This window comes from Triturus cristatus, chromosome 8, assembly GCF_964204655.1.
Source record: "Triturus cristatus chromosome 8, aTriCri1.1, whole genome shotgun sequence".
Classification (NCBI taxonomy): Eukaryota; Metazoa; Chordata; class Amphibia; order Caudata; family Salamandridae; genus Triturus; species Triturus cristatus.
This window is the reverse complement of record NC_140591.1, coordinates 68,007,102-68,030,651: the sequence shown is the minus strand read 5'-3', so window position 1 is coordinate 68,030,651 and position 23,550 is coordinate 68,007,102. Positions and strand designations below refer to the sequence as shown.

The following is a 23,550-nucleotide window of genomic DNA, read 5'->3' as shown; positions in this document are numbered from 1 at the left end:
AACATAAACATAATGATTAATGCACTTTAAAAGGACTCACTAGAGCCATGCGAGAGGGATGCTGCTGTCTGCATTACCTTCATACAGAGGGTTCCGTGCGCCCCTCTAAAGATCGGCGCCTTGGCCCATCTCACTAATTCCAAGAGCCTGTCCTAGTGATAAGTGTCCACTCGACATGAAATACTGTCAAGGGCTGGCCCACTGTACTGAAACAGTAATTCTACACATCATGGACGACGCTCTACTTGCCCTCGACTGCTACAAAACCTGTCTCCTAATCCTGCTCGTCCTCTCATCGGCATTCAACACTGTAAACCATGCCAAAATACTAGAATGCCTGAAAGAAAGGATGGGCTTAGAGGATACAGTCATAAAGTGGTTTAGCTCGTTCTTGGAGAATGTTATATTATTTTTGATTTGTAGCGCACGGATACTCACGAGTGTCCTGGGGCGATGCCAGAAATGGTGAGGATGTTTAAGCGAAAAGATGTGCTTTCAAGTTTTTCTTAAATACTGCTGGGTCCTGAATGTTGCATAAGGCAAGGGGCAGCGCGTTCCAAGCAACAGGGGCCTTCCTTGCCTCTGGTATTTGAATCAGGGAACCTGAGCACGGCGAAGGGACATAGAGCGCAACTGTCTAGATGGAACATAGAAAGAGAACCATTTTTGTAGATAGAATGGGCCGAGGCCATGAAGAGTGTGGTGGGCCAAAACCAACGATTTGTACTTCACCCGTTCCGCCACGGGGAGCCAGTGTAGTGACTGCAGGTGACGTTGCACGCTCTTCCTGGCGGAGATACCCTAAAAGAAGTCTGGCTGCTGCATTTTGGACCACCTGGAGCTTTTTCAGCAAGCAGCCCGGAATGCCAATGTAGAGAGCATTGGCATAATCTAGCCGGGACAGAATGAGTGCACAGGTGACCGAGAACAGATCGCAAAAATTCATAGTGAATCAAACTCTATCGGCATCCTCCAGAAATCTTATTGGAGTACCACAGGGCTCAACAAAATCCCTTGCTCTATTCAATCTTTATGTTGAGCCACTTACAGAATATTTACAACAAGCAAACATCTCCTTCCATATGTACCCAGATGATACTCAGCTTTACATCAAGATCACATCAGAAGAAATCTGTGTCATGAACCAGGGTCTACAGAAAACTGTCCATTGGCTAACTAGTAATCACCTCAAGCTTAACCCGCATAAAACTGAATTCCTTCTGATTTTCCCCAGAAAAGCGCTACGAATATCTTGGAGTGGACCAAACAGATCACGGCACTAAACTGTACCCCGTGGAGTTGTAGACTCAACCAAATCCCTTGGAATTATGCAAGCCAAAAACCTGATCATTCTAACACACATTAACACAATGGCAAAACACGCCTGCTTTCACTTAAGCTACCTCAGAAAACTGAAACCCTTCATAAATAACTCGGACCGGAAAAAAGCAGCCCAGGCATTAGTCATATCGAGGATCAAGTACGGTTGCACTACTCTAGCTGGTCTACCCAAGATTTCAACAGCACCACTAAAAGCTTGTCTCAACGCGGCCACAAGACTTATAACTGGCTCCAGAAAATTCGACCCCATCACTCCTCACCTGAAAGCGCTCAACTGGCTGTCTTACGAAGCAAGAATACAACTAACAATGGCTTGTATCACGCACAAACGACACTCTACAAAACATCTGTGTACTTAGCGAAGAAAATCACATTCTCAGGAGGATGCAGAGTTTTTCAGGAGTCATGGAGAACTATTACTGAAACCGGCCCTGTTCCGAAAGAAAAAAAACTTATGACCGAGCTGTCTCTGGTGCAGCACCAAGTATTTGGAAGGCTCTCCCCCCGAACATTAGAAGGATATCGTCCATTGCTGCTTTCAAAAAGGAAGCCAAATCCTTTTTTATGAGCAAATTCCTTCCATAATTTCAGCAGACTACACATTATCAGACGACCTCCGAGCTCACATACAAGCTACCCGACTTCGACCCCTAACCCTCATGTTGGACAGAGATATGAGTGTTAAAGCATATATGTTTCTCTCACAAACCAATGTATAATTATTTAGAACCTTGTAGCATAACTGTTTCTAGCGATTTGCAGTACGCTGATTATGTTTAATACATTTCCATGTAGATCGAGTTGTCCTAAGTTGAAAGATTTGTAAATGTAAAGCGCTCCGATACCTTATTTTGGGTCATGTTCGCGCTATATAAAACACCACATAAATAAATAAAATTATTAAAGCTGATTTCATTTAATGATTTTTTTAAAATATGGTTTACATATTTAAGGTCGTGCTGTACTGCTGTCCTTGGCTGCAAAGGATGTTTGCTTTAGAGCTATTCTTTTTAATGCCGGGGACATGTTTTGCTTGTAATTAATTATGGAAAACTCTTGTTTTTGAGTGTCAGTACTATTTGTTCGCTCAGTAGAACACAGATACACACCTTGGGCTCACGAATACACAATGAAAACTCCTGAATATCATCCTTGTCGTGTTCATTAACTCTTGAGACATTCTGCCTCTCGACAGACCTTAAAGAAGCCCCTGGCTTCTTTCAGAACTATTTTCTTTGGTTTCACATTGGTTTACATACATGCCTGCTTTCTCTTCCTTTCCACAATCCTTAACTGGGCTTGACTGTCTCCCCTTTTTCAAGTCTAGCCTAACAGACAGTGCAAGCTCCCTGTTTGGAAAACACCTATTGTAGGCTTTGCAAAAACTTACAGCACCATTGCTCACCATTGGTTGCCTTTATTGTCACTCTCATTACTTGCTTCTAAATTGATGGATTTCCTCCTCTATCTTGTTTCATCTTATATTTGTCCATCCTCTGGAGCATAGTGTCTTTACTATCCTATGGCTTGGGTGACTTGTATCATTCCACTGCCCAGTTTTACGGAACTACTTTTTCTTCCGCACACCATCAGAGTGAATGGGTTTTCAGCTCTGTCGGTCGTGTGCTTCTTTTCCTATCAAATATCCATCCCCAGGCTGTGTTGCGGTCTCTCTCATGTTGCAAGCTTTCTCTCATGCCCTTCTCCCCTGCCAACGTGCACCTTCCTTGAGGCTTCCTCGCTTTTCTTCTTCTCCCCATGTCTCTGTGCTGCTCTCCATGTACTACTCCCGCGCCACCCACTTGCTATTTTTTTTCCGTTCCTTTTTTTATATACAGGACCAGGCAGCAAATTGCTCACTCACCCTCCACCTTAGATAAAAGAGCGTTTGCACTATTTCTACTACATTTATTTATTTTTAAATTGATCTTTCTCAGACTGGTAAATAAAAAAAAATAGCAGAAGCATTATTTTGTAGCCATACACATGCGTAATGATGCAGGCACGCCCATGCATAACCACATATGCGTGCGCCTACAAAGTGTTTGCGGCAGAGTAACCGCTTCTTAAAAATATATTTTGTTTCTTTTGGCCAGACTGCACGGCATTTTGTAGATTGACGCATTCCTCCGGCTTTGCTTTACTGAGGTCCTTGAGGAAATAACTAAGTTGGTCCCATTTGGCACCAGAAAATACTATTTTTTTGTACACTCATTGATTACAGCCAGAATGGACTATGTGAATGCTTTATACTTAGGACTACCTATGTACACGTTACGTAAATTTAAGCGGGTACAAAACTCTAGAGCAAGACTAATTTTTAAAATGTTATATATTTGAAGACGCATCACCGGCTGCCAACGGAGAGACACATTCACCTTAAGGCCAGTGCTTTTAATGGAAAGATTAGAAGAGCAGGTACTCTGTTCCAGAGTACCTGCTTCTTTCTGAGAAGTGTCGGTACTCTTCAATTAAAAGTATTACGTTTTCTTGAGAAGTGCAGATACTTTCCCTCTCAAAATAAAAAAGTGCTGGTACTCAGTACCAGACAGTGCCGGCCCATTTAAAGCCCTGCTTGAGGCTCTTGTTCTAACTCAGAGACTTAGCAGGACTCCAGCAACTTAAAAGGTAGGCTTGTTGCTTCCAACCAAACAGAGCCCTTCACTCTTCTAATCTTTTCCTCCTAGGATACGTAGTTTCAGAAAAGGAGGACGCTCTTACACCTACTTAGCAGCTAAACTCTGGAACAGACTTCCAAAATCTCTCAGGAAAATACAGTGTGAAGCAAACTTTCCTTTTCTGAGATTAAGTCACTGGAAAGATGGCTGGGCCCCTTCCTGCGGTGCGGAGACGTCTCTATGGAGGAAGCTGTGAGCTTTAGAAAGGTCTCATTCATTCATTGCCAAAAAGCATTGGCAAACCCAAAAGGTCCCAAAAGCAAGTCCTAGTGGCTTTGCCAATGCTCGTTTATGTTAAATGCCATTTGATTACTTGGGAAAATTGGGACCGCAGATAACCTGAAATACACTGCTAAAATTCTATTGTTTCAGTACAGAGCGGAAGATAGTGGATGGATGCAGCCCACAGAAATTACAAGGTCAGCCCACTCTCCACCGTATGTATTCCGCCCACTGTTTGGTTGGGATACAGAAAGATTCCACTAGGAATAGTCCTCCTGAAGGTCGTGGTCTGTCGAAAACACCAAGGGGGGAAGCCTAGGTTTATCCATGAAGTATTTATGGAGGCAGAATTTTCGCATTGTTTGATGATATTCAATCCTTCACTTAAAGGGATCGTGCTGTGCGATGGGAATAAACCCCAGGCCTTTGTTCAAAACCTGTTTTTCAGCTTCTGAAGCCCATAGTCAGATAGACTGACAACAATTGAGGGATTCATTGGGGGCCCCTCCCCCGTGCTGCGCGTTATTCTGGGGGAGTTGTTCTGACAAATGGGGTCCTGTCCGCCTCGGACTCTGGCTCTCCCTCGGCCTCCTTGTCGATTTCCTTGCTGGTCGTGTCCTGACCAAAGTCCACAAGGGAACACCCAAATCTTCAGTCTGGTGATTCTGGGGCCCACAGTGAACTCTAGTGTTGTTTGCAGTAGAAGGCTGCTCACCCGACTCTTCCTCCTCACTACTGGTATTATCAAAGGTCCAGAATCTGTGGGGTGAGCCTCTTTGAGAATCAACCCGATTTCCGTGAGTTCTGTGCAGGGCCTGTATCCCTCTGGCAGTGTTTCTCCTCTACATATGGGAATGCCCACTCATCGGAGAACCTCTCTAGATTTAGTTGGAGTCCTCTTATCTTCTGATTCACAATGTATGTTTTATACTCCTATAAATCTCTGTATGTGAGCTAATTGTTCGTTAGCATCTGCAATAGTAGAGCCATTCTTTAGAACCACTTCCAGGTCAAGGATTTCTTGAAAATATTTCTCACTCAGGCATTTGGATGTATTTATAATGAGGATTCGCCAATCCGTGGTGGACTTATTAGTAATGTTAGCTCCAGTCCAACCAGAATTGCCTGTCCTCTATGAAAATATTTGGCACTATCTGGATCAGCTGACTAGCAGGAGCGGTGTTGGCACAAACATATTCTGTCATCAACGCCCGTGTAGGGCTGTTCGTATCTGGTCAGACCCTCCAGCATTTCTCGATTTGCAAAATAATCAAGAAATCAGCGGAACTTTTTGGACCCGAAAATGGTCTCCAACAAGCAGCAAAAAAGATGGTGACATCTTATTGGCTGTAAGCGCACACGACACTACGTGGCGCTGTGCAGCCGTGATTGCTACCTGTTTACTCCTGCTGCACGCCTGCACTGCATTAAGGGATCTGTGTTCGTGCACTTTGGAAGAAGAAGAGGCGAGTCTCTGAGAAATCCAGGCAGTGTTTGCGATTGAACTTCAGGAAGGGCTCTTTCCTTATGTATAAATAAAGCCACATTTCGGAACTATGACGGAGAGCGCAGGGCTTGGTACGTGTAGAATGACAACTCTTCCTCCCCCAGGAAGCGGAGTACTTTAAAGTTCTCCGGAGGAGCGGGAGCTTCTCCCAACCACCCGCCACCCAGCTCCCTGCGACATTTTGCTCTCCCCTCGTCCAAGCTTGCTGAAGGAAAACCGTGACTTCAGCCAGCATCTCTTACCTCTCTTTCCGCTCCTTCATTCGTTCCCTCGTGAAATGGGTCCAAAAAAGAAAAACATTTTGTTGGAAATGTCTTTCTCTGGCATTTTCTGTTCGAGCTGCAGCCTCGGGACGGAAGGGTTAAATAAACACATTTAAAAATAAATACAATATATGGAAAATAGCTGCATGCAACTGGACATAGTGGTTGCAAAGTGACCAGAGTGTTTTCTGTCACACACAAAGAAATTCGCTCCACTTTACAGAGTGGGCCAGTTAATAGTGCTGTCTTTTTCAACTCTTTCCTGGAACAGCATTGTTGTCGGAAGAGAGGGTGAGGAGATGACGTCTCCATGGCCAGGGGTCTGTCTCCTACATCTCCATGGTCTGGGGTGTGTCGGACGTCTTCATGGTCAGTGGGGTCTCTGCCGTCTCCATGGTCAGTGGGGTCTCTGGTGTCTTCCTGCGCTATTGTGCTTGACTGAACCTATGCTCCTGGAATGTTACCACAAAGGAGAATATAGCACAAAAAAAACTCTCTCTCAGACAGTTTATAATGCCTATTTCAAAAGTTAAATACTCTGCTAAATTAGTTTGCATTGATTTAAGGCTGAAAAGGAATGATTAAGAGTAAAATAAAGTGCTGCCATAATGCCATAATTTCCACTTTTGCGCCGTTAAATTTGCAAATCTATGCCGCAATATCCTGTGGGGTCTGTCTGGTGCTTTTTTAGGTCTCGCTAGGTGAGTTTTCAAAATGCTGCTGGCTGGCGACAAGCTTGCGTTCACGCGAGCGTGTGCGCGCGAACCACCAGCCTTTAGCAGTACTTTGAAAACTCACCTACTCAAATCTCTCCGAGCAGCGCATGAGCGCTGACTCAGCAAGAAGTCCGGACACGCTCACACTTCCGGTTGTGCACGCATACTAATAACCAACGTTGATTCACTCACTCGCATCCACATTTCGTAAGAACGACCGCATAAGCAGAGTACGTTTTCAACACGGGTAATTGCACTGTTTCTCACATTTTACTTTCAATCTACATTTTTTATTTTCAATTCACAGATCTTGACTATATTGATTAAACCATCCTGCACGATTGGTTTAGTCTAGTATTACGGCGTTCTACCAGATCATGGAGAACTGAACTAAGTTTACCATTTATGCACGCTACCCGTACATTCATCGATTTACTGTGTCACTATAAACACCTCACCCGTTTCACTTGGCCACTCGTTTTCCTAACGTGTTACCTCGAGTTAGTGGACTTTCTTTGTCTACCGCATGAGGTGTTGTACCGTGGTGTGTTTGGCATTGAAATATGTGTCTTAACCCCTTGTGTGCCACGCCCGTTCCCCGCCCTGTGCCGGCCGTTGCATTAGCGGGCGGGGTTCATGACGAGCTGGACTCGTCATGGGCACAGCGCAACCGCGGCCCATGACGAGTCCAGCTCGTCATGGGCACACAAGGGGTTAATGGATTGTCTGTGTGAAACTTAAATATTTTGAAATCTGCATTTAGCTGTTCAAGTTAGGCTTTACCATAGCTTACATTGGGAAGCTTAAGTAAATCAACTGATTAAAACTGCTCCGATTAAATCCAGCGATGTTTAAGAGTACATATGTTGTATTTAACGTTATTTGCCAGTTTTTGTTGTTGTGACTTTCAAGATTAAAAAGAAGGGCCTGCTTCAAATTGTAATCTTATTTTGAACTAACCAATCCATTGTATGTTTTAAACGAACAGGATTTCCGAGTCATTTGTGGAGATTGCATCAGAATTCTTGATTTGGTGTGCTTGATACTATAGCCCTGCATTCAGTCTTGACTAGTAGAGTAGTGTGCAAATGTTTATCGTTCACCTTACATGGATTTTAGTGCCTTGTACAGTGTAACCAGTCAGTGCTGGGTATACATGTTGGGTCATGTGCATGCATGCTGCATTGTCTCGTAGCAAAGAGCGAAGCAGACATGGTACCATAGGCAGAATCGTGTTTTGTATTAATGTCTTAAACCCACAATGCTTATTCACGTTAGTTTGCTCCAAAAGTAAATTACTCCTGTTTCTGCTCGCAAACTTAATTGCAGGCATGTTGCAGATAATGTAAAGAAAGTTTTCTATCCTGTACATGTAATGTCTATTTGAGATGCCTTTTACATTTCACTGGTCTCTATCCAAAGTACACAATTTGTTTTTGCCACTGTTGCGTTTAAGACACGCACATCACTGCTTGGCTAGTACATATACTCTATTTTGCTTTCTCGTAGCTTCCATATGTTCACCATTGTGGTGTTGTGCTAAAAAAGCATGTGAGTTCATATACCTTATCTATTGCCTTTGCAGCTGAATGTACTTCCACCCATTTCTATTAGCTTCAACAAAATCATACTTAACATTTAGTCCAGCAGCCTTTCTGCATGTATTTTCTCAGCGACTGCTGGACTTTATGGACGAATAGAAGTCAATCTTGCTTGGGCAACCAGTTTAATACAAGCAGCAAAAAGTCAATCTTGTCTGTATGATGTTGATGCCGGGCTATTGAGCTTTGCCGATGAGGGAATGCATTGTTTGAAAAAGAATGAGAAAATTTCAAAATACTAGAGGAAAATCAGCTAAATACTTTGAGGTATCTTAAAACTACATTAAATTCATATTTATTAACAGTACGGTGGTGTCGGACATTGGCCACACACAACTTAATCTTCTCTCCACAGGAGTAGGAAGTGAAACAAATGTTCTGGTGACTGCAGGTGTATGGGCCTCAAAGATAGAAGGCATCTCATTTGTAGTCAATAATATTAAGTCAACTGTCTGCTTCAAATACCAGCTGAGTGAATGCACTCGCCTGCCACCCCCTATCGCAACTGAGATTGACAGTCAAGCCGCAGTGCGCCGACCCAGCAGGCTCTTGAGTATTGGTATCCTACAGAGTAGATCTGCAGAACTAGATAAACAAAAAACGTCAAGATGCGCGACCTAGAAAGGTATGTAGAAGAAAGAGCCACACACTAGATCTGCATTTTTTTGGCCTCTTCTATCTTTTTTTATTTATATTTTATTTTTCGGTTTTCTTTTCTGGTTAACCAGGAACTGTGAGCCATTCAGTTTTGGCAGGTTTCCCGAGCTTCCTTTTTGTTTAAAGCTGTATTGTGATCATCTGCTATGAAGGTACACATTGAAGAGATTTGTGGCCCTTTTCAAGCCTTTCCAGGCTTCCAAAGATATTCTTATCGTCACATTTTTAAACATTCAGTAGTACAATCAATAACGGCATTATGTGGGCCTTAAAAAAGCGACATTTGTAATTTGGTCAACCCCCTGAATGTCCTGTGTCCTTCACCTGTGTGCACATCTGATACCTCCCACTTGTCTCTGTAGAAGACTAATGAGGAGGGTAAAGCAACCCATTAAGGCAAGTCTCAGTCTAACCTTTTAAGATACAATAAGCATTGTATTGAAGTCTGAGTATTGTTCTAGGTAGTTTTACGTTGAACCAAGTTCCTGCCCTCGTTACAGGGGGAATCATGTATTTTTTTTGAGGGGTATAATTAAGTTGTCTGCATAGAGTAGAAACAAGCTTTTCTTTTCTTTTTTTACTTGGGATGTTACTTGTCATTTGTGCAAGAAACACTCAATCCCCCTGTAATAATATATGCACACCTCCCCTAATCACACAGTGCACTTCCCCCGAATCTCCTTACATTCCTACAACACGCCATCCCACACGTTTGAGGCTACCAAATGTAGTTATGATTCTCATCCAATTCTCTCCAAGACAGTACAGGGGTGTGGAATTTAATACAATATCTACTTATCCATGGGGCAGGTTGCTTCCTAAATCTACTTGTCCTGTAGCAATATCCACATGCCCCTTTGGTGCCATGTAGTGCAGCGACAAATTATGGCAGCTATCTCATTATATAAGTGCTCTGATATAGCCTCTCTGATTAGGCCAGGGATCATATCAGTAGTGTTTGAATACTTGCAATCCCCTTATGTTCAGGGCCTGCGTAGGGGTTGCACAGGCTTTCAAAAGGCAGCACCTTTGATTATCTTAAGGCTACTGTTAGAACTTTTTATAAATTTGTTAAATATTGGTGTGCAGTTTGTCAAATCCGTTACTGTAGTCATTTACCCATCAGCCTCACTCCTGACAACTAGCACCCAACATGGATTTTGATGATATTTCCCACTTAACCACCAATCAAGCAGAGACTAAAGGCTATTCTGCTGAAGAAGCAGCAAGCATATATTCCCTTATAGATGAGACACGGGCATTTCAGGCTCCATCCGGGTCTACCAGCCAATTATTAAAGCAACTACATTACACATTAAGGCGGGAAATCAACCAAAGACTCCATGCAACCACACTTATCCAGTATCACAAGGCCAAGCGGATCCCGAGAGGGTTACGCATAGCACTAAGACCCATGCTATTTAAATTCAATAAACCATTCATGAACAAATGGTTTGCCATTCTGAATAAATGTTCCTTATACCTCATCCTATTGATAGTCGAGGAATTATCGGTCATCTTAAAAGAGCTAGAAACAGAGATTAAGGATTTAAAAGAGGATCTATTACAAAGACTATCGACTGAGGAACTACAACAAACTCTAAAAGACATGAACGATAAATTGGATGAACACGCAAAAGAAGTGCACGACCGCAAATTGCGGAAATTTCGAAGGGACACCATCGATTACAAGCTCGATGAGGTGTATACCTGGGCAGAGGTGTACGCCCAAAGACGAACCTTCCGAAAACCTGAGGCTTCGACTTCTGAAGAGAGTATTGCAACCGAACAAGATACACTCTCTACTCGCACTCCTTTGGTTACAACCACAACTGAAAGCATACCTTCCACTAGCGGGGGGAACAAACAAACATCTTTTTTAGATTTGGGCCGAACTTCCAATCACCCCCCGGAGGGCACAACAACAACAGGAGGCGCTACCAGCGAATCAGGAGGGGAAAAGGCTCCAAAAAAAACGACAACAAACGGAGGTCGACGGAACCCCAGGAGGAACTCGTCATGAACATTTCCAGCGTTCAATTGAAACCCATCGAAAAAACTTTACTCAACAAAGGCATGTCATTCGTGCCAACCTATCGAACTAATGAACTTGAAACTGAAATTGCGTTATTCAAATTCATCCGAAAACTCAGATTACGGTGGTTTTTCCACCATATTACGCAAGAACAATCTATGACATCTGCAGAGGATATTGCATCAAAAAAATTCAGACCAAAAAGTACTTTTATGGCACCCATTACTCACAAGGCCATTGACCTATTTGAAACACTTGTGAAGAAAGACCTCTCACGCTCTCATCAAGCAACAACCAACAAGAGCAATCTAACCAAAAAAGAGCAGGCTACACTCACCAACTTAGCCTCCAACAGAAACTTAACTTTTCAACCGGCTGATAAGGGCGGCGCCCTAGTAGTCATGGATACTACTTTCTACGAGGCCAGAGTGGATCAGCATGTTTCAGATACCGATACGTATTTGGTTTTAGATACAGATCCCACTGATACTTTCCAGAAAACTTTATCCTTAATCTTGTCAAAAGCCAAAGACTTAAATTGGATCAATGATAATACTTTTAAATTCTTGAGTAACAATTACCCAAAAAGACCACATATATACATGCTTCCAAAGATGCATAAAAACCCGGTGAATCCCCCTTTTCGCCCCATTGTGGCGGGCTGTGGGTCACTGCATGAACCAATAGGCAAATTCATTGACCATTTCCTGCAACCGCTGGTTCAGAAATGATTGACATACGTACAGGACACCACGGATTGCCTCAATAAACTACAGAGCGTCACGTTACCCAACACAGATGAGGTGCTTCTAGCCACCATAGATGTCACGGCCTTCTATACCTCAATCCCCCATGGAGAAGGGATTGAGGCTGTTGAATGGATGTTGCTTCAACATGATTATGCTGAATCCATGAATATTTTTTTGCTTGAATTACTTCAATTCAGCTTATACCACAGCTATTTTTCTTGGAAGCAACAGTTCTATTTGCAAAAGACTGGCACGTCAATGGGTTTTACTGGGGCACCCACGTATGCCAATATTTTTATGGCTAGATTCGAGGATGAACACATTCTGAACAACAGCTCATGGACAGATCATTTATTATTGTATCTCCGATACATTGATGATATTTTGGTTTTATGGAGGGGTACGAAAGAATCTTTGGAGAGTGTGATCTTAAGTTTGAACGACTGCCACCCCCACATAAAATTCACATACTCTATTGATTACACCACCATTAACTATTTAGACATTCAGATTGAAAAACGAGGCTCCACACTGACAACCAGGATCTTTAAGAAACCGACTGACAGGAATAATGCACTGCACTTCCGGAGCTTTCACTCACATTCTCTGAAAAACCATTTACCCTTATCACAGTTCATCCGGGTGCGCAGAATTAGCTCGGACGATGACCAAGGGAAAATTGACACCGAAATCATGTACCAGCAATACCTAGATAGAGGTTATCCTGCACCAGTTCTGGATACGGCGAAACTCAAGGCATACAGTATGGAAAGAACGCAACTACTGAAAAAAACTGAAAAATCTGTTTCCAAACGTGAAGTTTGTGTTCTCAAATACTCTACAGCAGCCATGGCGATCAAACGGAGTATCCTCAAGAGATGGGAAATCATAGAGCAAGAAAATGATTTCGCAAACGTTTTCCACGCCAAACCCATTTTTGCCTTTTCTAGGTCTAGAAACATTAGAGAGATTCTGGCCAAAAAAACTCCCAACCAGCATATGCTTAAATACATAGGGATGCGAAAATGTTATAACTGCGGTCACTGTGGGAATGTCACACACACACGGGCAAATCTATCAAGCTCAAACATTCCTCTGATTGTAACACTGCCATGGTAATATACGCCATCAAATGCCCTTGTGGCTATGTTTATGTGGGGAGAACAACCCGTAAAGTAAAAATACGGGTGACTGAACACAAAAGTGCTATTCGCACTTCTAATCTGAAATCGTGTTTAGCATCACACTGGAACACACATCAGCACACCATACCCCAACTTCGATTCACTGTTCTTGAGCAGATATCTGATTCCACACATGCTGATCCCAACAGGCACCTGGCTCAAAGAGAAACATTTTGGATACGCTTTTTACAGACCATGAGCCCTGGGGGTCTGAATGACAAAATTGAACTTATACATTTTCTGTGATAAAATATGGTTGCATTTCATTAACATCTTGATGGAATTTTACTGTTGATTTATTGATAATGAGTGGACTTTGTATTGCTTTATGTATGTTTAACATGATTTCACACATGTATTTTGTACGCTGATTTATTTATATTTAGTTTGCAGGCAGCCCTGCCATTCACGAGTTATTAATTGTTAACGTTAAATCTCTATGCCTTTTCTGCTCTTCACCGGGTTCCTGGTTAGACTATTCACCCGTTTTAATATGGCGCTTACAGTAGTCCACTTTCTCTGTTCACGAGCTTCCTCACTGGTCACGTGATCCGCGACGGCTTTTACTAACACACACTCGTACGTCTTGGACATATCGAGTCATTGCCATTCGAAGACAGAATCCCTCCGAGGTCGAGTAACACGCTACACAAGCAGGTAATTTTATTGGTGGTAGAACGCAATCGCTTTGAAACTTTGAGCATTGTGACATTGTCACGCATTATGCTTACGGCATTATCCCTTTACTTTACCCGCAGACGTTGTTTATGCGATTTTCACCACTGTGTTTCTACCGAATGGATCTTGATGCTTAAGCATCATGGATTAGGCAAAGTAAGTGGCATCTTATGCTTGACCCCTTTTTCATCACTGGTTGATTCCTTTCGGCATCACTAGATCGTCCATTTGTATTTATGACATATAGGTTCCTGCGAGTTACGACACGGACTTCTTTCCTGTGCCAATTCGCACTCGAACGTTGGGAGGTGAGTCCTCCGTATGTAGTTCTTGTTGGATTACGTTGGTGATAAGGTATTTGTCTTACTCGTGAACACAATCCCTTAATCCTCAAATTCACTAACATTCACTTTTAAGCGCGTTTCATCACTCTAACGGGCACTTTCATTATTCTAACGGGCACTTTCTAATTTGCTTTCTTAATTGCTGCCGCATTTCGGAACTCACTGGTGTTTCTTTTCTTTTTCATCTTCGTTGGGTTTTCAATACACTTTATTCATTAATTCTTCTTTTCTCCGCATTGTATGCTGAATATTGGCTGGATAACAATGGATGATAAGGGCTGCACCATGTTATATAATGTCACACATGGACATATGTACATTTGTATAGCTTTCATTTGAATTGACTTATACACGTACATGTATATTTTTACAGTATACCCCTGAAGAAGGTGTTTTTACACCGAAATGCATTGGGACACTTGACGTTCTTCAGAACACACCAAGAAAATAAAGAAGAATCTCAGAATTTATGATGATTCACAGACTTATGTTTTGACTTGCAGTTATTTTTGATACTCAGATTGTATTATATTGAAAGATTGGACAACAAAGAAGTGTTTTGGAATATGTTTTTTGTTTACTTTCCATTTAGGACGATGTTCATGATTCAAACTGAAATAGGTTTCTTCTCACATTGACACTAAATGTGCTCAGTGTTTATCTATCTCTAGCAATTGATGTACGTTACAGATTCATTTAATTTTACACATTGACCAATTGCACCTTATAGGGCAGGTGGACAGTGCGCCTTTTTCAAACTTTTGTTTGAATGACTTTTGGTATTTTTCAGGGCCTGCGTAGGGGTTGCACAGGCTTTCAAAAGGCAGCACCTTTGATTATCTTAAGACTACTGTTAGAACTTTTTATAAATTTGTTAAATATTGGTGTGCAGTTTGTCAAATCCGTTACTGTAGTCAATCCCCTTATGTTGCCACGTTTCCGCAGATCTACATACTGGGGCTGAAGGTAGTGGTAAGCAATATTTCCAGGGTTAGAATGCCCTTTTGTGTCTCTGCAAACCTACTAACTTGCATGTTTTAAGGGTTTTTAACAACCCTTCTCTAATCTTTTCCCATACTGAAAAATGTTGAAAATGTACTCCTGACAATGGCAGATGTAAACCTTCTTCCAGAGTGGAGTAAAAAGTGGTTGGTGGGAAAGTGAACTTGCAAACACTCAGATTTTAACATGAGCAAATCTACATATTTGCTCATGATAAAATGCAGTTCACAAATATTTTCTAGGGATACTATTTCTTGTCCTACTTCTGTAAATTCTTGGGAATTCACGAAAGCCATATAGCTGCACCATGGGTGCTCTTTTGAGACTTTCTTTAATAATTGGGCCCCTAATTTGGTCTGGCGTTGACATAACCTTTTGCGTTTATTAAAATTCTGTCTCTCTCTCTCTGTATCGGCTGGCTTCACTGTGAGTGACAGCATTCTGCTCTTTCACAAGGAGCATATCGACACACGAAGTAGTTTTGCTCAGTGCCAGTAACAACTGTGGCAGTGTGTGCTTTATGAGACCAAAAACAATTTTTGCTTTTGCCAATGTTTGTTATAATAGTGAGGTCCCGGCAGCTCCCACACCAATAACATTTTACAACAAGCATTGAAAATGCAATAGGTCTCGCCTTTAAGTTAAAGCCATTTGCTTTGCTAATGCTATTGTATAGCAAAGCAAATTGTATTGTATTCTTACATTACAGTACGTTCTGGTGTCTTGTAATATATATGGTTTTGTTTCAAAATATACTGTTTTGACGTAAAAATGGTGCAAATATCGTTCTGCTCTAGTACAAAGTTCAGTAACACAGTTATGGGACCTTAAAACTGAATAAACTGAGCCACGTACAGCAGAAGTGATGCGTTCCTTATTTCACCCCACACACCCTCATACATAGCAAAAACAGAATCCTGCAGAGTAGATCAAATGTGCTGCTTTACAAGTTAGTATAAGCCGCCCAAAATAATGAATTTTGAGCAAGGTACAAAAAAAAGTAGGGAGAGTTGAAGGGATGCTTGCATTGCGTTCAGACATACTGAAGACGTTTATTGGGGAAAGCCATCTGCGGATGCAGCATTTAAGCCAAATTACACATTATTCGCCGGAGAATGGAGTCAACATATTCAAGAGCTGTAGGAAGTACATAGATTAGATTCAGTGCCTTAGTCAGGATCTGGGCACACTGGGCGTGTACTCACAATGGTATTGTAGTGAAAATCCTGATTTGGAATGTCCCCGAAATAATCTAGGAGATAATCCTATACACACCGCATTATTGCTCATGTCAAGCTTTCAACATGTAAACTACATTGAGTTACTGGGAGCATCCACGCAGTGCTTTAAGGTGGATGAAAAAACTGGGGGGGTAGTTTCTCAAAGGGGCGTGGCCAATGTAATTAAGGGCGTGGCTTAAAAACACATAAGCTAAAACATCTGTGTTTAGCATAGTGTGCCGCCCACCTTGTATTTTGCAGGTTCTTTCTTTGCATCCACCTATAGAATACAAGTAAGATTCACCTAGAACATGCCGGGACTATTGGCTTTGTCAATGGTTGTTAGTTATATAAGGTAAATAAGCAACTATTGCTTTGTTCTGACATGATGAGACTGTGAAGTTGCATCAAAGGCAGTGAAGGGGGGCCCTGCTGCAGAGTTAAGGTTTTTTTTCACCCTGATGGTGAGGGCAAAAATGGAGAGCGCGATAGGGAACCGTTTCAGCACCTGTTTTTTAGAACTGCCCGTGCTCAGCACCAGCTAGACCCAGCACACTTGAAGCCCTGCATCCGGGGCTGAAAATAGGCTATATGAACTCCAGCACTCACCATTCGATCCGCAAGTACCACTGACTCGCAGCGGGAATACAAATATTTACAAATATAATGTAACTCTGCCATTCATACTTTTATTACCACAGTGCATAACAAATAAATATGCAAGCATGCTACATTTAAAAACAAATATAGGCCATCTTAACCCGTTCCGTGCTCATGACGGAACCACTCAGTGATGAGCCTGTGCGGGCGATTAGCGCCGTGGGCGGAGTCATGACGGAACCACTCCGTCATGAGCACAGCTCGCCCGTGACTCATGACGGAGTGGTTCCGTCATGAGCACGGCGCCGCCGCTGTGCCCCCAAACCCCCCCCCAGCGCCGCGGCGGAATTCCTGCCGCGGCAAAGGGGTTAATAAAGTGAGCAGATAGAGTCGGAGTATCGTGGCTTCATCCAAGCAACTGTACAGACTATGAGGCTGCATGGACTCCACATACAGAACGGACCACCAAGAGGACAGTATGCAAACAAAACTACCCCTACGTAACTATGCACCTAAAGCACAATCGCCTTACAAAGATGGCTATACTTACAAATATTATCAGATTTCTGTTCTTGGTCTCGGTGCTTTTTGAGGAATAACACCAAAATACAAAGTAAACAAAAACAATCTGTGATGGTAATATTTCATCCCCTGTACAGCCGCAGGGGGTGCTCAACTGACCAATCACGCGGATTTATAGCGCAGCTTGTCATCCGAGGGGGTATTTAGGCTCTAGAGGGTCACGATGGTTCAGGCGCCAGTCCATCTATTCCTTACAGTACAGGGACACTGGCACAAGTGTTGTATAAAGCGCAACAAAGAAGTTGATATTCAAACACAGCAAGACGTGAAACGAGCCATTGTAGCTGACACATGATAACCCAACTTGGCTCGGTTCACTCACCCATCCTGGCTGAGCAGTGCATGGATGTTTCAACGTTCATGTTAGAAAGTATCCCTTTCTAATGAATACCACTCAATAAACTGATATAATTAAATATGCTCAAGTGACACGCTATCTTGTATTAAAGAAATACTGCGGTTTGCTGAACCTATTGCACAAAATATATGTTATGGCTTTGCTCGTTCTCTGGCTCACACGCCCTTGGCTCGGCTTCCTAGCCTGCCCACTCGGCTTCCTAGCCTGCCCACTCGGCTTCCCTGCCTGCCCACTCGGCTTCCTAGCCTGCCCACCTCTAGCTCAGAGCATCGTCAAATGTCGGCTGCTTCGATGCTTGTTAACGGGATTCTCATTAACAGATGCTGATGCACATCCCCTTCACCCATTGCCCCCACAAGGATACTATCACACTGACGTCACTGCACCAGGCTAACAACTGCTGGCATGGGTCAGCCACTGCATAATGCAGAGACTATGCAGCTGCCACTTCGGCCGAAAGGCACACAGTGGGGACAGCATCCGAGTGTTGCTCACCTGCTTGGGTGGTAGCTGAGAACATGGGGCCACCATGGGGGGAAATGGCCAGTCACCCCTCTGTTTCATTGCCCTAAGCGTCAGGAGGGGAGGAGTGAGGCTAAGAGGCCTTGTAAGGGTTTTCTCCATGGATTGGCCATCCCGCGCCGTCTCTTATTTATTGGTATTCGGTAACTTCAATCTGACAGCGTGCTATACCCATGGGCGGCAACAACTTGTGAACGAGATTAAGAAATATACAACAGCACTCGGTCCCACATTGGAGGTCGCTGCTGTTTTTGCAGAGGCCGCCGGGCTCCCCCAAAGGGGGAAGAGAGGCTCAGGGGCCGGTGCCATAACCCACGCCGCGCCAAAGGTGGCGAGAAACCGGTTCTGGGTGCCTACGGCGACCAGAAGCGGCAGGTGGGAGCCCCTGCCCCCAGGCCATCGCGGTGGCGACAAACCCCCCCCACCTCGTCCAATGGGGGGGCGAAGCGAGGTACGAACCCCCTAATGGGGGTGCGTTGCACGAACGGCGGGAAACGTGGGGGGGGGATATAAGCAGCCGCTCTCCCAGGTAGCTCCTACCTTCGTGGAGCAGGGAGGGCGGCGCACCAGGCCAACAACGACCACAAAAAATTACCATCCTTGTTGGCTGAGTTTCTTGGGATGCCAGTGGGGCTGGGGGCTAGAGAATATGCACCACCGGTTGGGCGCAGTGCGGGGGTTAACTGCCAGGAAGGCTGGCTGTTAGCAGACAGCTTCCTTTCCAACAGGTGGTGGTGGCACAGCATCAGATGTACACTTACGTGAACACAGGCCTCGGAGCAGCGCCAGCTCTCCAGTGCTACCTGACCTGCTTGCACAGGCTGAAGAGATAAAAGCCCGTCTTTCTCGAAGCTATGCGCACAATACACTCTAGCCGAGGCCACGTTCTACGTGCAGGGCCGCCTCCAGTGCGCACAAGACCAGAACCAAATTACCATCGATCGTTGCGTGGTGTGACATCCAACTCCAACACGGGCAACACTATAGTGAGCTCACAGGACGCATATTGCCGCGTGCCACCAAACCCATAACATGGATACGCCACAATACCGGTACCAACAGAATTACTCAACGAGCATTATCAAGCGTGAGAGAACTAGAAATCTGCCACCCACTAATCAACGTCCACAAGAAGTTGCGTGCAGACTGCTCTGAAAGACCATTTTCTTGCTAACGAGGCCTTGTTGCGCTTCTACCCTATTTTAGCGCCGCAAACACAAAACACAGGTATGTCCCCTGTACGCGGCCCCTCTCCGAAAGCCGGCCATGGGTTGAGGGACGAACACACCCACAACATCCCATGGTCACGGGCGAGGGAGGGAGCATGTCGCGCTGGCTGCCTGGCCCGAGGCGCTTTGCCCCAGATGCTACACTCGACCTTGCCAGATCTCGTTCCTCGAGTGTAGCACGCTTTACAGGAGGACCTCTACGCCGGACACTCGCGCCGCAACTCTGTGCCAATGCTTGTTATTAGGAATGGCTGGTGTTGAACTGAAAGTGAGAAGACGGGAAAATGAGAGCAACAAGCGAAACTAGATTTCATGTTCTGACAGCACTGTCTTTAACCTGGCTCTAGAATTCCACCCCATGGTTCTAGGCCCCATCGTATTGTCATTTAAAGGGACCAACGTGTGATGTCGCAGTGTCTCTCAACGGCACAAAGCAACACTCTGAAATGCTTATTGTTGGTGGTTGTTAGCGACGCAGGGCTGGGCAAAAAGAAATGGTTTTATATATATTCTAAACGACTGCTTCTATTTGTATGTAACTTACATGGCATGTTAATCACACCTGCGTTTTGGTCGTGATACAACAGCACTCCAAAAAAGAACAAGACCAGTCCGGCGGAGCGTGGCGCGTGCGCTTGGCGGAGGCGGGGGAGCGCATTCCAGGCGGGGGAGCGGACCCTTTGAAGTAGGATGCCAAACGGATTGCATGGCGGCACGATGCACGTGATTGTGCGCGTGCTCGCCATGCAATCCGCTTTTGGGAGCACTTTTGGAAGCCCCTTTACTAGAGTATCGCTGAGCGATCGCTTACGCGATAGCCAGCGAGACCTAAAAACCATGCCAAGACAATTCACACATTGATAAAACTGAAAAGCTGACCACCAATTCCAGACCTACTGGCTTTGCCAATGCTTGTTTATTTTTGTGTCCCAAAATCCTATTGAAACTGGTTAAACCGATTTTTCATTATAAATATATTTTGGGAACATGCACTACCAGCAACCTGCCTGGCCAGAGTACAACACTTGCATCGCCCTCTCTTTGCCTGCCTTTGCGCTCCATGCTTCTGAAAGGTAAGAAAAAAACGTGCATTCGCGTTTCAAATGTCCGATCCTGCAGCAGCACGCCTCCAAAGCCCATACATGACAGGAACCCGATTCAAGGCCCCATTCTCCCGGCCCGATTCAAGGCCCCATTCTCCCGATTTTTTTAATAAAATCTCCCACTTTGCGCTTCTGAAATGTTGGCATGTATGAATTACTGTTGTACCTCACTGCCATTCCTGAACCCCCAGCACCCCAAGGTACCTCTAGGGGCGCACACCGTCACTAAGGGAAAGCAGGGCTGTTGCAAAGCAGACAATAAATGATCAACGAAGCCCCGTGCAGGAGGCGCACAGCACGCCTGTAACTTTATGTACCTCACATATGAACTCTGGCAGCGACGTGATTGTCAATCAAGTTATGTACATTGAGTTGGGTTGGGGGGGGGGGGGGTGTAACTAAGAAAAAAACAAAAACTCGGCTCCCTCCCAGAACATGGAGACGTACCAGAGCTCGCCGCGCCCTTCTGCTTGTATCATCGCCCACTGCTTCCACACGCCCTCCCCCCCCCCCCCCCTCCCCCGTGACAGAGGTATCGGAGATCAAAGTCGCGATCCCCGAAAAACCACAGCCCCCCGCATAATACAAAGGCGCCAACCCCACAGACTGCCGCAGTTAGAGCCCCTCCCGACCTGACAGCCCCACTGCTCACGGGGCAGCCTAACACTCTGAGAACCCCCCGCACACTGACACCTCCCTACCCCACAGTGACAGCCCCACACCTCGCAGGTTTACGCACTGAACCTCGCACACTGAGACACCAACCAACCTCCCCACCCCACAGCGCAAGCCCCACCCCTCGCAGCGGCCCACACCTGCAGCCGCGGCCCCACCCTACGCGCGTGCAGCTGGGGCCCCGGCCCCCTGTCGGAGGTCACTTACCGGGGCCGAGGAGGACCAGGAGGAGCGGGAGGAGGCGAAGCAGGGCCCCCCCGACGGAGCCCATGGGGCCGGCGGTAGTGGAGTCAGCTCCCGTCAGTGTTCCTTCGATCGGAGGGCGGGAGGGCAGTTAAACGAAAGTGAAAGTGCCAGAGAAGGGACAGCCCAGAAGCCTCGCACACACCTCCCTCTAATGACAGACTCTCTCAGGGAGTAGACAAGGGTGCAGAAACAGCAGATTCACGGCGGTCACCAACAACAGGCCTTTGACAATGATGCGTTGTCTGAAGACGCCTGCTGGGGCTTTCACACACTGAGACATCGCTGTGCCTGAACCACACATTCACCATCCATTTTGAAGAGGGTGTCACCCTGTTTCTTTAGGGCATAGTTACCTGGGTTGTTGATGAGCTGCTCCAGATTACGAGCAACTACTGGTAGTGAATGCCGAAACACGTCGGCCATTTTTGGGGTGTTGCATGTTAACAAAAATAAAGGGGCTCTTAACTTTGACCCATGAAGTGTTGTTCCTTTCTTTCAGTTAAAATTACTGGGGAAGTAAATACAGGTTTTTACTACACTAACGTCGCCAGTGTAGTTATAGTCAGTGCTTGAAATGGAAAAATAGAGGTACTCTGTACCAGAGTACCTGCTTGTTTCTGAAAAGTGCCGGTACTCTCCCTCTCAAAATAAAAAAGTGCTGGTACTCCGTCTTGCACAGTACCGGCCCATTTAAAGCACTGGGGTATAGTCAGACCAGACATTCTGTTGGAAAGGCATTTCTGTTTTCTTAATAGCTTTGGCACCTTTTGAAAAATATCCACAACATTTTCTGAAATAAGTGCAGCCACTTTGGCTCCTTCATGAAATGCTTAGTGCTGATCAGTCAAGGGGGGATCAACAGTGCAATTTCCTATTTTAATTTTCATAGGAAAGTGTGGTCTCCGATACAGAGAAAACGGCTTAATGGAATGACACCAAATTTAGCACAAATTTAGGACTTTAATCAGAAAGCACGCTTTTTGTGATTTGGTGTAAATCTATCCAACATTATAGAGACATTTGCGTTCAAAGAGTGGCTAAGACTGGACGTGAAAGGTTTAACCTCCAGGAAAAGTTAGAGACAGCTGTGTCATTATTACTATGGCAAAAAAAATTAAAAAAATGATTTGTAGAGAACTTTTTCTACCATTAGCCAATTTGGTACCACATTTTGCAGATAGCAACCGTGTTACCAGAGAATTCTCTTTGCGGTAACATCGGGATAAAATGTGTTCCCTGAGTACTGGAAAAGAAAACATAATGGGCGCATAAGGGGGAAGGGAGAGCACACCCTAACCTCTAAGCCCATGCGTTGGGGAGGGGCCTATAGGGGCCCTCCAGGTGTTTTAAATTATAAAATATATACTTTTTGTCACCAGTAAGGGCCTTGTGAGGGACCGCAGTAATGTTGGGGTGCCACAGCAATAACCAAAAATATTATAGAGGTTGGCTGTCCTGCAGTGGGGTGGGTATAGGGCCAAAGGACATTTACAATGGGCGTTGTTCGCTTGCAGAGGATTGGGGACAGAGTCAACTCCGACATAGGCCGAAGGCTTTCTGCAGAGGGGGTTGGCGGCCGAAAGGTTGTTTGGGCACAAGTTTCTGCTCAGCGGTGTTTGGCTGCCGAGACGGGTTAGGTAACCAGGCCATGCACAGCGGGGGTTGGTCACCCTCGGAGGGTTGAGTACAGAGCCTGCAGGACCTGGTTGTAGGGCAGGCCCTGCAGCCAACCCCTGAGGCGCACAGCCAAAGTCTGTGTGCAGTGGTGGATCATCATAATGCGCTGGGTCAGGTGCAAGTCCTGGCTACGGGCAGCAATCCCTGCAGGGTATCACTCCCTGCGTCCATGCCAGGCTCTTCATTCAACTCTGTGTCAGGGGATGGGCACCAGGCCTGGTCTTGGAAAAGTGATTGCAGACATGTTTGTCAGCTGACTCCAGCAGTTGACCACCTGTGTCATGGCAGTCAATTGTAACAGGTTGCAATTTACAATCTATCGCATGAACATTGATGAGGTAGCATGCCTTTGGATTTGCAA

The 23,550-nt window shown here is 44.9% G+C and overlaps 1 protein-coding gene across 2 annotated transcripts in view; it reads right to left on the bottom strand.

Annotated features, from left to right (window-relative positions):
• The window catches only part of LOC146801342 (uncharacterized), a 425,312-nt gene extending 403,631 nt beyond the window's left edge, over window positions 1-21,681 (bottom strand). The window contains exon 1 of one of the 2 annotated variants that reach the window (XM_085620993.1): window positions 21,474-21,681. In XM_085620993.1, coding sequence (XP_085477119.1) covers window positions 21,474-21,537 — 64 coding nt within the window. In that variant the 5' untranslated portion in view covers window positions 21,538-21,681. The remainder of the gene's footprint in view (window positions 1-21,473) is intronic. The other variant, XM_085620994.1, reaches the window with a different exon arrangement.
• Window positions 21,682-23,550: the final 1,869 nt, after the last annotated feature.